Genomic DNA, 14118 nt, shown 5'->3' with positions numbered 1-14118 from the left:
GCTTTTCCGCTAGATACAAGTAAAAAGCATCTACGATTATGTGTGCGCCACCCCATCATTTTTGTCACCTTTGTGTCTCCATTTGTGTCATTCCAGCATTTTCCTTATTATTATTATTATTATTATTATTATTATTTGATGGGTAAGCTGGACTTGAACCTACACTTCAAAGTTGATTTGTGATGTATCAAACCAACTGAATTATGGGCCTAAGCCCAAAACATTCACATTATTGTTCACAACATTATTTAGAGTATTGTTTACCACACTCTCCCTCAAGTTGGTGCACATATATCTATCATGGTCAACTTGCTAATAATATTTGTCCTATGATTCTTAATAAATCCCTTTGCTAATATGTTTGTCAATTGTTGTTATTTGAATTATCAAGTCCGATATTTCTCACATTAACAATCTAGGAATGAATTAGAAGAAAACAATTAACTTTTGCATTGCTATATTAGTACGTGTTTCGATTAATCACCGTGATAATAAATAATAAATAAATAAAAACTTTAAATATGGTAAAAGTCCTAAACACCACTAAAGGCAAATTATTAATGTTGAATTAAACAAATCAGCCTTAACTAGCCCTCTAAAGGCATCAATTTACTTAATATGGAACTGTTTAACCATAAAGAACAACACTTTATTCACAAAAAATCCTCGAGAATCAATACATGGTTCAAGACACAAGAGAAGGTTAGAACAAGGTTCAATCAATCATGCTTTTTGATTAATAGGACTAATTAAACTGCCCATACGACCACCGACGTTAGCTGTACAGTCTGCTAATGTCAGTAGTTGTTGAAAGTCTTCTAATGTGATCTACCTGCACGGTACCAAGTGGAACTATGAATTTAAGATAGATGAGTTTGGTAAAAACCTAAGACTTTAAAGGAGAAGAACTACAATAAGAAGAAAAATAAAGAAGGAAAGAATTTGAGTAGGGAATAGTTTCTCAATCTTCTATTCTATTTATATCAACTGATATGTTCATGCCCCATGTATAACGCCCTTACACAAAAGATTAATAAGTATAAAAGTATATATATATGGCAAGATTTTGTTTTATATGGCAAAAGAGTTTCTGATTTTTTGATAGGATGATCTCTATGATATACATATTTGTTTTTTTTTTTTTTGCTTTGGCAGGACGCACGTACCAATCACCCTACATGTGACAACAATTAAATATAACCATTTTTATGGGGAGTGATATATAGAGATTCCAAGGTGTGATCTGGGGAGCACACCCAGTCGCCCTTACAATCTCAACTAGCCCATGGTGGTATGATCTCTATGATGAGGAGATGATCCTGACAAAAAATCAGTCGATTCTAAAACTCCTAACCCAATGAAAGTGGTTGTCATCAAAATTTGCAATAAAACAAATTAACAATTTCTTTCTCACAATTACCAAATGGACCATTAATAATTAATAAAAAAAATTATTATTTATACATGCTACACATTTTTCTTATGGATCAAGGTAGAGACATAACTTGGTGGCCTTGATTCAATACTATGCATTAGGCCTACCTATCGTTGAAATCGATAGCTTGATTTTAGCCAAATTATCATTGTCATCTAGTAGATGATCTTCCCTTTTTTGCTAAGAAATCTTATATGGGAGATCTCGTGGGTATCCCTTGTATAACATATTTGTAATGGTCTTTTGGCATTTTTTTCCCTTCTCTCTAATATATATTCCTTCGCTTGTCTAGCAAAAGAAAATCTAGTAGGTTGGCCATTTGACTTCACATATTTCCTCGTTACTTCAATCCACCTTATTTTTGTTGTTCATGATATATATATATATTTTTTTGGAGTCTTTTAACTTATACAAATGAGTTCTTTTTCATCGGTGTTGCCATTGGTTTTTGTTTTACATATGCATATCAAATGATATTAATTAGTTTTCTTTCATTTTAGTTTTTATTAGACTGTGTATGATTATTATTGTTTAAATGTATGTATTTTGATTTTGTCTTTCCTTGTTTTACCATTCATCTCTGTATAAAATTATGGAAATACATAGCACAATGATAACTAAATTAAATTAAATTGAAATAAAAAAATTAAAAGAAGAGGGATAACTTTGTCATTTCTTTCCTAAATTCATTATCAAGGGTGGAAAGTCTATTTTTCTTTCAGAATCTAAGGAGTCATGTCAAAGTTACCTAATTAATTACTAAACCCTAAAAAGAAATGTTGTTGGAGAATTATCCTTATTTCTTTACTTTTCTTCCTTTTTATGATTTTTGTTTTTTTGAGGTAAAAGATAGTAGAAGGGGTTAGAATTTTTCTTGGGATAGATTGAGTAGAACTGTAGAAGTACCTTGGTGTGTCAGGACAAAAAAAGGAAAATAAGGCATGGAGTTGGAGAGAGATACTGTTCTTCTAATAGAATCTACACTCATCATGATGTAGATCAGTTCTAAGGTTTGGTCTCTCTGATGGTTAATAATTGGGATAAGGAAGTAGATAAAGGCAGATGAACAGTTCTGAATGGTTGGAAACTGGGAAGTGATGGTGGGCCTTAGTTGATCATATTGGTAAAATATAAAACATGATTAATTCTCTCAAAGAGAGAGAGAGAGAGAGAGAGAGGTATAAAACATGGGTTTTTCTTCTTGATGGAGTAGAGTTAGAGTAGTTCTCAATATTAGAGGTTGATGGAGGAACAACACCTTAACCCACTAGCAGTTACACATCTCCTTCAACAGACCTTGAGAAGCTTATGTATTTATGAAAACTCACAATGGGTTTATGCTGTCTTTTGGAGGATCTTGCCTAGAAACTACCCACCACCCAAGTGAGAAAAAAAAAAAAAAAAACTGTTATTTTCAAACAAATTCCATTTATGAGATCAATGACATGTTTTATTTTCTTTGTTTTCTAATATCTTTATTTTCTTCTAATAGATGGGATGATCAAGGAGGAGGGGCTTTTGACAGATCAAGAGGAAACAGAAGAAACTGGTATTTTTTTTTCTTTTATATTTTAATCGAGTTTTGCATTTCTACTCTCCATCCTTAACTATATATAATTTCATGCTTCATATATGCTAGGATATTAGTATGGGAAGATGGTTTCTGCAATTTTGCTGCTTCAACGGACTCCGGGGATTGCAGCGGTTCATCGGTTTACGCTAACTGTGAATTTCAACACCTTAAAGGTCTGCAACCTGAGATCTTCTTCAAGATGTCTCATGAAATTTACAACTATGGAGAAGGGTAAGTGTAGATAGGACTGAAAATAGTTTATCTTCTTAGTGGTTTTTAAAGTAAACCAACTTTTGTGGTTCCTTTGTGGGCAGTTTGATTGGAAAAGTTGCTGCAGATCATAATCACAAGTGGGTGTACAAGGAGCCAAGTGAACAACCAATCAACTTGTTGTCTGCATGGCATAATACAGGAGATTCAGTAAGTAAATGTTGATTTATGCACAATTTTTTTTTCTTGAAATACTTTTTGTTACATGTGGCTATGTTTGGGTTTAACTGGAAAATTTCAGCATCCAAGGACATGGGAAGCTCAGTTCCAGTCTGGAATCAAGGTTCAGATACAAACATCACTCCTTATACTTTGTTACTATATTGCATGATCTTCCAATATTTGAGATTCTCTTGGCTAATTTTGCTTCTCAAATCCTGCAGACCATTGCTTTGATAGCTGTTAGGGAAGGTGTTGTTCAATTAGGATCTGTTCACAAGGTCCTCTCTCTCTCTCTCAATAATTGTGAATCTAAAACCCAGATAAAATAGCAAAAGAGCATGATTTTCCAGAAAATCACATGGTATAAAAATGAAAAGAACGCGAAGATTTACGTGATTCGGTGGTATGAGATGGAAGTGATTTACTAACTCTGAGAAAGAATTCATAGTTTGGGATTTCTCCTAATATGTCTAAAAAACTACCCAAATCCTAAAACTAGGGTTTTAAGGGAGTCCCTCTAATCACCAACTATAATACATAAGTGGTGATCAATCACCAATTATATCCAAGACATCTATCACAACTCTAATGCATAGTATTCATAATATTAGATTGAGTCCATTATTTATCTTATATTGTTTAATTTCATTATTGTTCTCTAGATTGTGGAGGACCCAAGCTTTGTTGTTCTACTGAGAAAGAAGTTCAACTATCTTGAGAGCATCCCTGGCGTCCTCTTACCGCATCCATCATCTTCGGCATTTCCCTTCAAGGTCAATGGTAGTGCACCCAACACATGTTCCTTGGAGACTAGTGTAGTTCCCCCTACAATAGAATTTTATGATCAATTTAGTCAGCCAGTAAAGATAACTCCATCGATAAGCAGCCTCGAAGCACTCCTCTCAAAGCTCCCATCGGTTGTGCCCACTTCATCTCCATCGATGTCTGGATATTGTGAGTTATCACCCCAGTTTTTATCATCTCATAGAGAACTGATGGGGTTGCCTAAGTTGGCAAAAGAGGAGATAAATGATGAATACATGGAAGTAGGGGAGGGCAGCAGTTCCATGTCGTTGTATCTTCAGCATCACTACCACCATCTCAATTTAACAAACAACCAACCCAACAAAGGATTTTAAGCATAGTTTGATTATATAGCTCAAGTGATCGATCTGTACTCTCTAGTAAACTTCAGTTTTATCTTAATATTGGTGTCTTTAAACGTGTATTTGTACAGCTCCACACACACACACACACACACACAGTTGTTTGATTGCAATAGCTCAATAAGATCAGATGCAAACTGCAGGAAAAAAATAGTACTAAAAGGTGAAAATGACACAAAATTGGACCTTTTAGGCTGTAAAAGTTTGGTGACTCAACTGTTGCCCTTGTGAGGGAACACCTCTCATGTCTTGAGCCCACTTTGAAGATTAGAGTTTCTGGGTCAACTCAGTGAGTTTTGGCTGACTGACTCAGCTCTTCTTAACAACTAACAACCACCAGATTTCAACCCTTACCAACATTAGGCGAATAGCATGAAATTGTCTGTGCTAAGAATCCGAAGTCAACAACGTGGCCCAGATAACACAGATACAGCTTAGGGATGGAGAAATTATATTTTCTTTGCATAACATCTCCAGAAAATTTTGAAGGCCTTCAAGAGAAATTTAAATTGGCAAAGAACCTGTTTTAAAGTATAGTTGGGTTTGTTTAACATTGTGTTGACTTACAAATGAGCTTAGATAAACTCAAAATACTTTTGGCTTCTCTCCAACATGTAGAGCAAATTACAAGCACAATAGCAAATATTGCAAATGAGAAAATTTATAGAAAAGTAATTGATGATAATTTCTTCTCAATGCTCATAACTGTGTGGTCTGCTTTATCTCTAACCCGCACGCTCACCTGTAAACATTACAAAGATTATTAGACAAAATCTGGAATATGTCTCTTTACAATGACTCAAATCAGAAGTTTGATTGGAAAATACAGTAATGACTGTTATGCATCATATACTGGAATATGTCTCTTTGTAATGACTCATATCAGAAGTTTGATTGGAAAATATAGTAATGAGTGTTATGCATCATATACAATACACCAAGAAAATCGATATCAAGTAGTAAAAGAGTCCACAACACAAATCACCATTAGTTGACCTAATACAGGCAGTAAAGACTTGTTCAAAACTAATCTTGGGATATAAATTCACTTTAATAACAACTTACATACACACACTGTTATATATGTAGGCATGTGTGACATTTGGACAAGCATCAACATAGTAATTTGTCCCGAGGACCCACGGAAGCCACTCTTTCCCATGCATATCCACCACGTAAGCAACGTGCAACATGCTAATGTCCGTAGAATCTGTAATTAATTCAAAGTCAAAAGACTTAATTAACGCATGCTGGCTGACAAGTTCTTAATAGACCAACATTGAGAGGAGGTATGACCTGTCTGGTGTTTGCTTCCTCCTCACCAACGATCAATATAAAGTTGTATTGTGCTAACTGAGCTTCTCGCACCTGCAGAAAGCTCATAGTTCAATGAAATGAGTTGCGACACCGAGACAAAGATGAAAATAATCTTGAACAGTAGTACTTACAAATAATTACCATCATCATCAAACAATTGATCACAAGTCACAACACATAAAACAAGAATAAAAGAAGATAAAGAAAGGTTATACATTTTAGCTGAACATCATTGTGATAGATGATTGTAATAAAAAATGAACTGATGAGGTACCACCTGTCCAGTGTTTGCTTAGTGAAATGCCTTGCCTCGTGCCTTAGCACTTAAAAACACCAATCCCAAGAGTAGCACCATTTCCTTTTTAGTCCCCTACCCACTCCCCCTCCCTCTTTTGTGGTACGTAACTTTTCAGGCTCTCATTGTGCGCTAATTACAGAATTTGCAAGTTTCATTGATAAGCACTGATGTGTCATTTTTTAGGACTTGATAGATCCATGCATTAGAATTAGAGAAGTCCAAATAATATTTCCTTGAAAGAACTTCACTTCCGTTGCTAGGGCAAGAATGTCATGATTGTTATAAAGATTGACCAACGTACATTTTAAGAGCCATTCATAAATATACGATGCCTTGTTTACACGATTAGGGGAGCAAAAGATGAAATTCAGTACTTTCAAGCGACATTAACAGTCTCAAACAAGTGCCATTCGAAGCAGTTCAAGTTATGCTAACTACATAAGCTAGATCTAGAGTCTAGACTTCATTTCTCATTGTACGGTAATATTAAAATTGTACAACATGAAGGGATTAAAATTAACCTTTTTTCTGGATCTTTCTATCCATGGTATCCACATCAACATAATAACCAGATTGATAAATCTGATCTCGTACCTATGAAAATATAATAGGAAAGAACATCGATATCAGTAGACTTCTGAATTGTACACATAATAAGAGTCAAAGAATATCAATTAGTATAACAATGAGACTAAGGAACTCCAGAGCATTAAATTGTTGATACTTATTGAAGCCACAACTACAATTAGCCTTTTTAAAGTTTTCAAATCATAAATTGATACTCATTACAAATAAATTATACAAGTTTAAAAAAATTATAAATAAAAGTAAACAGTTTACAGGCAAAACATGCACTGAAGGTCTTCTTACACCAGTCCAACTAGTGAATGTTATCAAGGAAAACTAATAAAGCTAAAAATACATTTTGGCTATCAATGTATGTATATATAGCCAAACTATTAAGTGACTCCTCTTAGTTGCAGTGCACATGGTTGAGATTTCTCAGACACAGGACAAACAATTGCCTGGGTTGGACTAAGCCAAAAGGGCCACTTTCCTCTATAGTTCTAGAAGTATTGCAAGCATACACTCAACAGATGCTAGGATGGCCCGGTGTGTCATAACTAGTCTCTCCCTCTTAGTTTCATCTTCTGCCAAGTAAGACAAATAGAAACGAGAAGGAAGCTGGAAGTCCAGCTGCAACCACAGGTCTTCAACAATTTAGAAAATTATTATTTTCTACATAAATGAAAGAGAGGGAAAGCAAATATGAAAAACGAATGTGCTGTAGTCAATAACCTGTAGTGTTGTGCATTAGAATTTCCTCTTTAATGCATAAAAAGCACTGATATCTATCTTGGTCCATAAAATGCACCATCCCCTTCATTTATCTGTACAATACAACTCCAAATAATTTCACAGGAAGTTGTTCTTGAGGAAGAGAGCGGGATATGAAATAGAGATTAAATTCCAAAAGCAAAATAATATGACTCAAAAAGGCATCCATTCTTGATGATAATTACATTTTAATAAATGTTATAATACTTAACCCTAACAGCAATTTTATAATATAGTGTCCATTTCTCCAATTTAGGGATCTTTTCTTTAACCAAAACAAAATTAACATTTGTAATTGCGGCAAGAATCACAACTCCTAAACATCATCACACTCCGAATCATGTTTGCTTGTTTGTGTCTGTGTGTGTTTTGCATGAATGAATCTGGTTCTTCTTTCAATTTTGTTTAAATCCATGTATCATGTTTATTACTTTTACACACTCTCACTGCCTCAATCCACAAGCTTTTAAGTCTTCGTCTCACCCTTTAGAACCTTCAATTTGCACATCCTTTTAATTGGAGCTTTTAGCGGTCTTCATCGCATATGACCAAAACATCTAAATTAAATTTCCGTTAGTTTATCACCTAATGGGCTGTTTTTACATTTTTCATTAAACACATCTTCAATACTTGACCCATTATATAAAAAGCAATAACTAATCTCCACATGCTATGCTAGCAATGTCATGATAAGACCCCTCTAAAACAGTGAAGGTTAAGTATTGAGAAGGAAGAAGCCAAAAAATGCCTCCATTATGAGATGTACAAAGAAGCTAACTCTGCAAAAGAAGCAAGTAAAACCAACAGTACTGCAACAGCTTTCATTGCCCCTGACTCAATTTGTTTGAAGTGATCCTCATTCAAGCCCAGATCTCCATAAATGCATCATAATAAAAACCTTACGAGAGGCATTTTAATATTTTAGAAGAAATCGTCTCAAACACAATTTGTGATAACTGACAGTAAATAGAAAACAACCGTGCAGTAAAACAAAATTCAATGTTTTGTTTATATAAAACAAAGGATGTAAAAGATGGAATACCAATTCAGAAAGGAGATATAAAAATACCAATTAAGACAGCATCAAACAGTGTCATTTTCTATCAGCAATTTGGTTCCGAGCACCATGGAGGCAGCCCTTGTTTACTTTCAAATGGCATTGTTGCTTGTGTAGTCATTCTACCTAGACCAAAATAAAGAGAAAGGTTTTACTACTACGTATGAACCTTCAGTTTCAAAACCACCTATTTGTTCTAATGGATTCAACTACATATAGAAGAGGAAATAGGAACATAAGGTTTGCCAGAAATCCGACTATAAAAGGATTACAACCTCCCAAGTTTCATCTCCTGCCTCCACACTTCAACTGCCGAACTCCTACTACATTCATCCGGCAAACAGACTCCCAATAAGAAAATATTTTGAGAATTACGTCCTTCCCGATGGGGACATCAAAGCTTGAAGAGTAGATTTTATTTTTCATTTAGATTTTTGTTTTAGGGCTTTAATTTTATGTTTTGGGGGCTTATTTAAATGTTTTATTGGCTCATGGACTTAATATAATATTTAGGGGTAATTTGGTAAATTTAATTTGTCTTTTATTTAAATTTACTGGGGTTGGAAAATTAGGAGAGAAAAAGTTATGAAATTAAGTTATTTATTTGGTATTTTAATTTGATTAGAATTCTTGGATTTATTTTCTTTATATATTTGATTGTATTAGGGTAAAAAAAAAAAAAAGAATTTGATGAATAAAGAACGAGTTTCTTTCACGGAGTGAAGTGAGTTCTCTACCATTCTTGATGTGATTCCAAGGTTCTATTCCTTCTCTTTCTTTTCTATTCTTTATTTTCCTTTTTATTATTTTTCTCTAAACTTTCTTGAGTTCTTGAATTGTTGATTCTTGATTCTTGAAACCTACATACCTCAAACTTTAATCCTTTCCCCATTTTCTTAACCTTTAATCCTTACCCTACAAACCTTGATCTTTAATCCTTTCCTTATCCTATAAACCTAGAATAATCATAATTGCAAAATGTCAAAAGTAAACCTCACAACCAAACCCTTGGGGTTGACCATAAAATTTTAAGCTATCCCTATTGTAGCCCAAATCCTTAACCCAATCCCAAACCAAATTCTCTAATTTCCATAATCCATCTTCTTCCCTCACTATTCTGCATCACTTCCATAGCACTATTTGAAACCACTACCATCACCTTCTTACCAATCATCTCTCTTTTCCAACCAGTTTCCATTCCACAACAAGGAACTCAAAGTTATGCTAAATACAAAAGCAAATTAATGCATTTTGGTGTGTTCTCTATCCAGACCTAGATTCTTGACCAAGTAACCATTTAAACGCACAAACTGCCAACCTTTCATGACTTGTCCTTATTCCTATTTGTTATCTCATTGATCCTCATCTCTTTGAGCCAAAGCCACGTGAACACTGCCAATATTTCCCTGTTTTCCTACTAAACCAACATTGAGGATCTAGGCACATAACTGATTTTCTGTTTTCCTTAGCTCAAGCAACTCATTCTTTATTTATTTGTGTATTACTTAATAAGATCAGGTGGCATTCAAAGACAACAACTATAGCTGAACCTAGAAGCTGTACCAAATTGACATCTTACAAAAGACAACCAAACTAATACAATTGTTCAAATGCAGTCATTAAAATGGTTGGTGCTGCCACCAGAAGCCTGCTTTTAACAAGGTTAGTAACTCAAAGGTGATGGAAAATTTTGAACCAGGTCAGTGTATCAAAACTCGCATACTTACCAACTATAACACATGACCTGTAAGAAAAAACACTCATTTTCTTTTATTTTTCCGATCAAGTAAAGGAGATGTTATTAAGCATTAGTTGAAACTCAACACTGCATGGACAGCACCAACTCGGTGAACTGTTAAGTCTTTTGAGTGGTAGTCTGACAGACCTGGGATCAAAACCATGCCTTCACTTGCCTATAGATTCAAAAATAAATAAAAAATTGTACGTCCCCTCTGGGTGGTGCACGGCCCAATGCACAACCTGCATCCATACTCCATCACAAGGGATTGCCAATCAAGGACACAATTCCAACTAAGCCAAGAAATATTGAAAAAGACTAATAGAACATATATATTGATGCAATTATAGGCAAGGAAATGACATGCCCTTATCAATTGAATGCGATATCTCTAACAATCAGTGAATGAAAAATGGATGTTGTTGAAGTGCATCAGCTTTCAGTATGACAATGAAATTTCTAAGAGAAATCCACCTGTCCAAGGATGTGAGCACTAGAATGCCAAAATATGTCACGTACTTCATTAGTGTCAAATGTGGACAACATCAGTTCACAATCATCCTCTAATGGTCTTGACATGTCCCAGAGAATTCCATTTACCCATAGATGAGAAAATTCTAGTAAAAGTCAGCACAAATAAAAATTACATTGACATGGAAGGAAATAAATATCCCTCGAGAAGGGTTCTTATTTTATCTTTTATTACAAAAAATCAAGGGCTTTATGGTCATTGATCAATGGAAAAATATCATAAAGCCTCAAAAAATTATTTACAAAAAAAAAATTGTCATTAAAACCCTTTTTGAGGGTATTTATGTACTAGAAGACAATATAACCTTTGTTGAGGGTATTTATGGAAGATGGTTGTAGTCTAGTAGAGAATGCTAATGTCTTCATAAAGATTTGGACATTAGCACATCCCAAAATAACTCGCATATTCAAAATTCCCAATCACCATAACTAATCCAAACCAAATACTAACACGAGACAGACACACACTCTACGCGACTCAAACTCCATTTGCATACAATGAAACCCACAATCCCCTTGAATTTCACTTTGCCCTCGAGGTTTTAAATTAGGGAACTACTCATGAACCTTTTGCCAAACTTGGCTTATGGAATACTCAGGATGAGTAATGGTCCTATTGTACCAAGAGTTCCCTAGAAGGCCTTAACTTTTAAAGTACTTGCAATGGACCATAACATGGAGAAAGATTTTTTTTGCTAGGCAAGCAAGGGGTTAGTGGTTAATGGAGGTGAAGGTGGATTCAACGGGATTTGAACCTATATCATGGGATCAACTCTCGTCAGGATTTTACGACTTAGCTACGTGGCACCATCAACATGGAGATAGATTAAGTGAACCGAGGAACGTGTATAGCTACTACCATATAATCTTCACAGATTCTTGATAATGAATCTGTTGCCTCACTTTTAGGACCTTCCAATACTTTATTTCAGTCATAGAAAACCAATTTTATTGAACTGATGTTGTAATTTTAAAATAACCTCATAAATAGGGTTGCCAGTATATGTTGTGAATGAAGACCAATCACTTTTTTTTTATGTGGATTCCTCTTTGGCAATGCCTTAGCAATGAATGCTATTAGTCACCATTCTTGTACTAAGACGCCTTCTATCAATGTGCATGAAATATCACATTCTACCAAAAAGATTTTAAAAAATCATGGTAAGGCTAAGATCAAGGTTCCCCATAGAGAGGGCTTGACCATATGAAAGCACGTGTGGAGAAGAAAGATACCTAAGTTAAGTTGCAAGAGGAATCCAAAGAAAGATATAGAATGGGTCTGACCTAAGATCCCATATATGTATCAAAGTTGAGTGGCAATTAGAATCCATGGGAAACATAGAAAATGCTCAACTTGAGATCTTGATGCATGCCACACAATGGAAGTTAGCTCTGCAAATAGTTTGGGCGGAGGTGATGATTAAACTACCAGTTGTTATTGACAATTATTGTCTTGATGGACTATAGGAGTATTCACAAGTTCATCGACAATGTCACAATGTTTTGGTCACTATGATGAGCAACTTGCTAGAGGGTTTATGCCCGAAGCTACGGAAAGCTTGACAAGGGTTTTCATTTAATGTGGATGAATATGTCATTGAGTGTGAGTATTGGAAGCTCATTGGCCCTACCATTTAGGTCTCATCTCATCTCATCCAATGACTAATTGATAAATTTTATTAACAGAAATTTTAGATGTCTTTTCCGAACCCATGGGGCAACTATCTCATTTTCTTGTGTTGTTCTTGTCTAACAATGCTAACTTTTCATTTTAACTAAGAAAATCCAATAACATCAGGTAATGAAGGTAATAAAAAAATATTAAAAATCCAAATAGTTCTTGTCTCTTAGACCAATTTAAAAAAAAAAAAAAAAAAAACCAAGGAAAATCAAGTTAATTAAACCATAAAAATTTCAACTTCCCCCCCACCCCCCTTCAATGGTACCATAAAAATCACATCTTTCTCCTCGAGAAAGACGCAATGGTAACCCTTTCAGTTTTCATTAACTGGTTGGATTAAAAAAACATGCCCAGCTTAGTATACCCAATTTGCAGGATCGTCTTCTTCATGATTAGTTCTCAATAACTCGATAAATTCAAAAAAAAAAAAAAAAAAAAAAGATGATCAATTTGCACGATCACCTCCAACATCGATCAAGGAGTAATTATTTCAAATAAATTAAAACTTATTTGTCGAAAATTAATCGAATTTCAAAAAGAAGTATTAGGGTTTGGTTTCTGCTTACTTAATGGGTTCTCCGCCAAGGTGTTGTCTCTCTTCGACTTGCTTTGCTTTGATGGTTTCGAAGAGCCGAATCCGCTTCTGTATAAACCTTTATGACATTGGGATCGAATCTCTGCCCCATTTGTGGAGGATTGAAAGAGAAGAAGATTGACGAAGCAGAGGAGTAGGCGCAAGTTAGCAGAAGAGAAAAAAGTGGCGCGAGAGGAAGAACTTTTGAGTTCTGGAGTGAGAGTAACTAGAAATGAGTCCGACTTTGATAGGTTACATTACACCAAAAGTTGGAAACAAATCTCGTTGAGATACGACACGTGTCCTACAAAAATGTAACTGTGACATGGCCTGGGCCAGACCAAGCTTGATTGGGCTAAAACTTACTGGTTTACTTTTAAATTCTTTAAGATATCTTGTCCAAGCCCAATCCGTTTATGAATGGGCGAGCTTCAGACCAGCTTGGTTGAGTTGAGACCAAACCTGTCCCTAAAGAGGCGGATTGTAGTTTAGACCATCCCCTATACCCTTATCAGGCGGGCCTAAGTCAACTAAATCCAAAGCCAGACGTAATGGATCCCCAGCCAGGCTTAGGCTGATTTTCAAGTTTTTAATGAAAATTAAATTTATGCAATTTAAGATACAACAAGTGTAAGAGATGATAGTAAACTTGTTATTTTAAAATTATCATTATTTTAATTATTTTTTGTTATGAAATCATAAACTAGCTATAAGAGAGGAATTTGGTGATGCTTTGAAAAACTCTATCCTATTGATCCGAAGTTGCTCCCTCGTCTCTCTTGTTAGCATCGGTGTGATATTTGCCAATAATTCTCTGACGCTCAAGTTAGAGTTGCAGAAGAATAATAATAAGAACTCTCTCTTCTCTATCTGCCAAAAGATCCCTTAGCTTCTGTTAATTCCTCAATTTATAGATAATTTCTTCGAATCAGGATTTCCCCTTCCATCGGGATGTGATCACAAAGAATCCCCATTACA

General features: G+C 34.9%; 2 protein-coding genes across 10 annotated transcripts; one reads left to right on the top strand and one right to left on the bottom strand.

The window, feature by feature from the left end:
* Positions 1 to 2478: 2478 nt before the first annotated feature.
* Positions 2479 to 4668, top strand: LOC147398906 (protein RICE SALT SENSITIVE 3-like). The gene is made up of 7 exons (XM_086448262.1): positions 2479 to 2818; positions 2928 to 2984; positions 3075 to 3239; positions 3323 to 3428; positions 3520 to 3561; positions 3662 to 3718; positions 4103 to 4668. The coding sequence occupies exons 1-7, from the start codon at positions 2679 to 2681 to the stop codon at positions 4577 to 4579; spliced, it is 1044 nt and encodes a 347-aa protein (XP_086304388.1). The 5' UTR covers positions 2479 to 2678; the 3' UTR covers positions 4580 to 4668.
* Positions 4669 to 4744: 76 nt separating this feature from the next.
* Positions 4745 to 13356, bottom strand: LOC147398905 (uncharacterized). Of its 9 annotated transcripts, none has more exons than XM_086448276.1 (7): positions 13133 to 13356; positions 7521 to 10596; positions 7310 to 7418; positions 6743 to 6815; positions 5903 to 5974; positions 5676 to 5816; positions 4745 to 5348 (listed from the first exon to the last, which is right to left on the bottom strand). In XM_086448276.1, exons 4-7 carry the CDS (start codon positions 6782 to 6784, stop codon positions 5268 to 5270), a joined length of 336 nt encoding a protein of 111 aa, XP_086304402.1. In that variant the 5' UTR covers positions 6785 to 6815; positions 7310 to 7418; positions 7521 to 10596; positions 13133 to 13356; the 3' UTR covers positions 4745 to 5267. The 9 variants fall into 9 exon arrangements, with proteins under 9 accessions (XP_086304402.1, XP_086304403.1, XP_086304404.1 ...); XM_086448277.1 differs by having other exon boundaries at positions 6743 to 7418; positions 7521 to 7612; positions 8370 to 10596; XM_086448278.1 differs by lacking the exon at positions 7310 to 7418.
* Between the last annotated feature and the right edge of the window lie 762 nt (positions 13357 to 14118).

Source organism: Akebia trifoliata, chromosome 7 (genome assembly GCF_017979445.1).
Source record: "Akebia trifoliata isolate Shusen 1 chromosome 7, ASM1797944v1, whole genome shotgun sequence".
Taxonomy (NCBI): Eukaryota; Viridiplantae; Streptophyta; class Magnoliopsida; order Ranunculales; family Lardizabalaceae; genus Akebia; species Akebia trifoliata.
The sequence above is the reverse complement of the archived record's forward strand: the minus strand, read 5'-3'. Positions and strand labels throughout refer to the sequence as shown.

Bases quoted from the DNA above. Each gene is read 5' to 3' on its own strand.
- LOC147398906 (XM_086448262.1), top strand. From the start codon at position 2,679: ATGGAGGAACAACACCTTAACCCACTAGCAGTTACACATCTCCTTCAA. The intron at 2,819-2,927 runs GTGAGAAAAAAA...TTCTTCTAATAG, and splicing joins AGAAACTACCCACCACCCAA to ATGGGATGATCAAGGAGGAG. The intron at 3,240-3,322 runs GTAAGTGTAGAT...CTTTGTGGGCAG, and splicing joins ATTTACAACTATGGAGAAGG to TTTGATTGGAAAAGTTGCTG.
- LOC147398905 (XM_086448276.1), bottom strand. From the start codon at position 6,784: ATGTTGATGTGGATACCATGGATAGAAAGATCCAGAAAAAAG. The intron at 5,975-6,742 runs GTTAATTTTAAT...AGCTTTCTGCAG, and splicing joins TAGAAAGATCCAGAAAAAAG to GTGCGAGAAGCTCAGTTAGC. The intron at 5,349-5,675 runs GTATGTAAGTTG...TAATGTTTACAG, and splicing joins CTACATATATAACAGTGTGT to GTGAGCGTGCGGGTTAGAGA.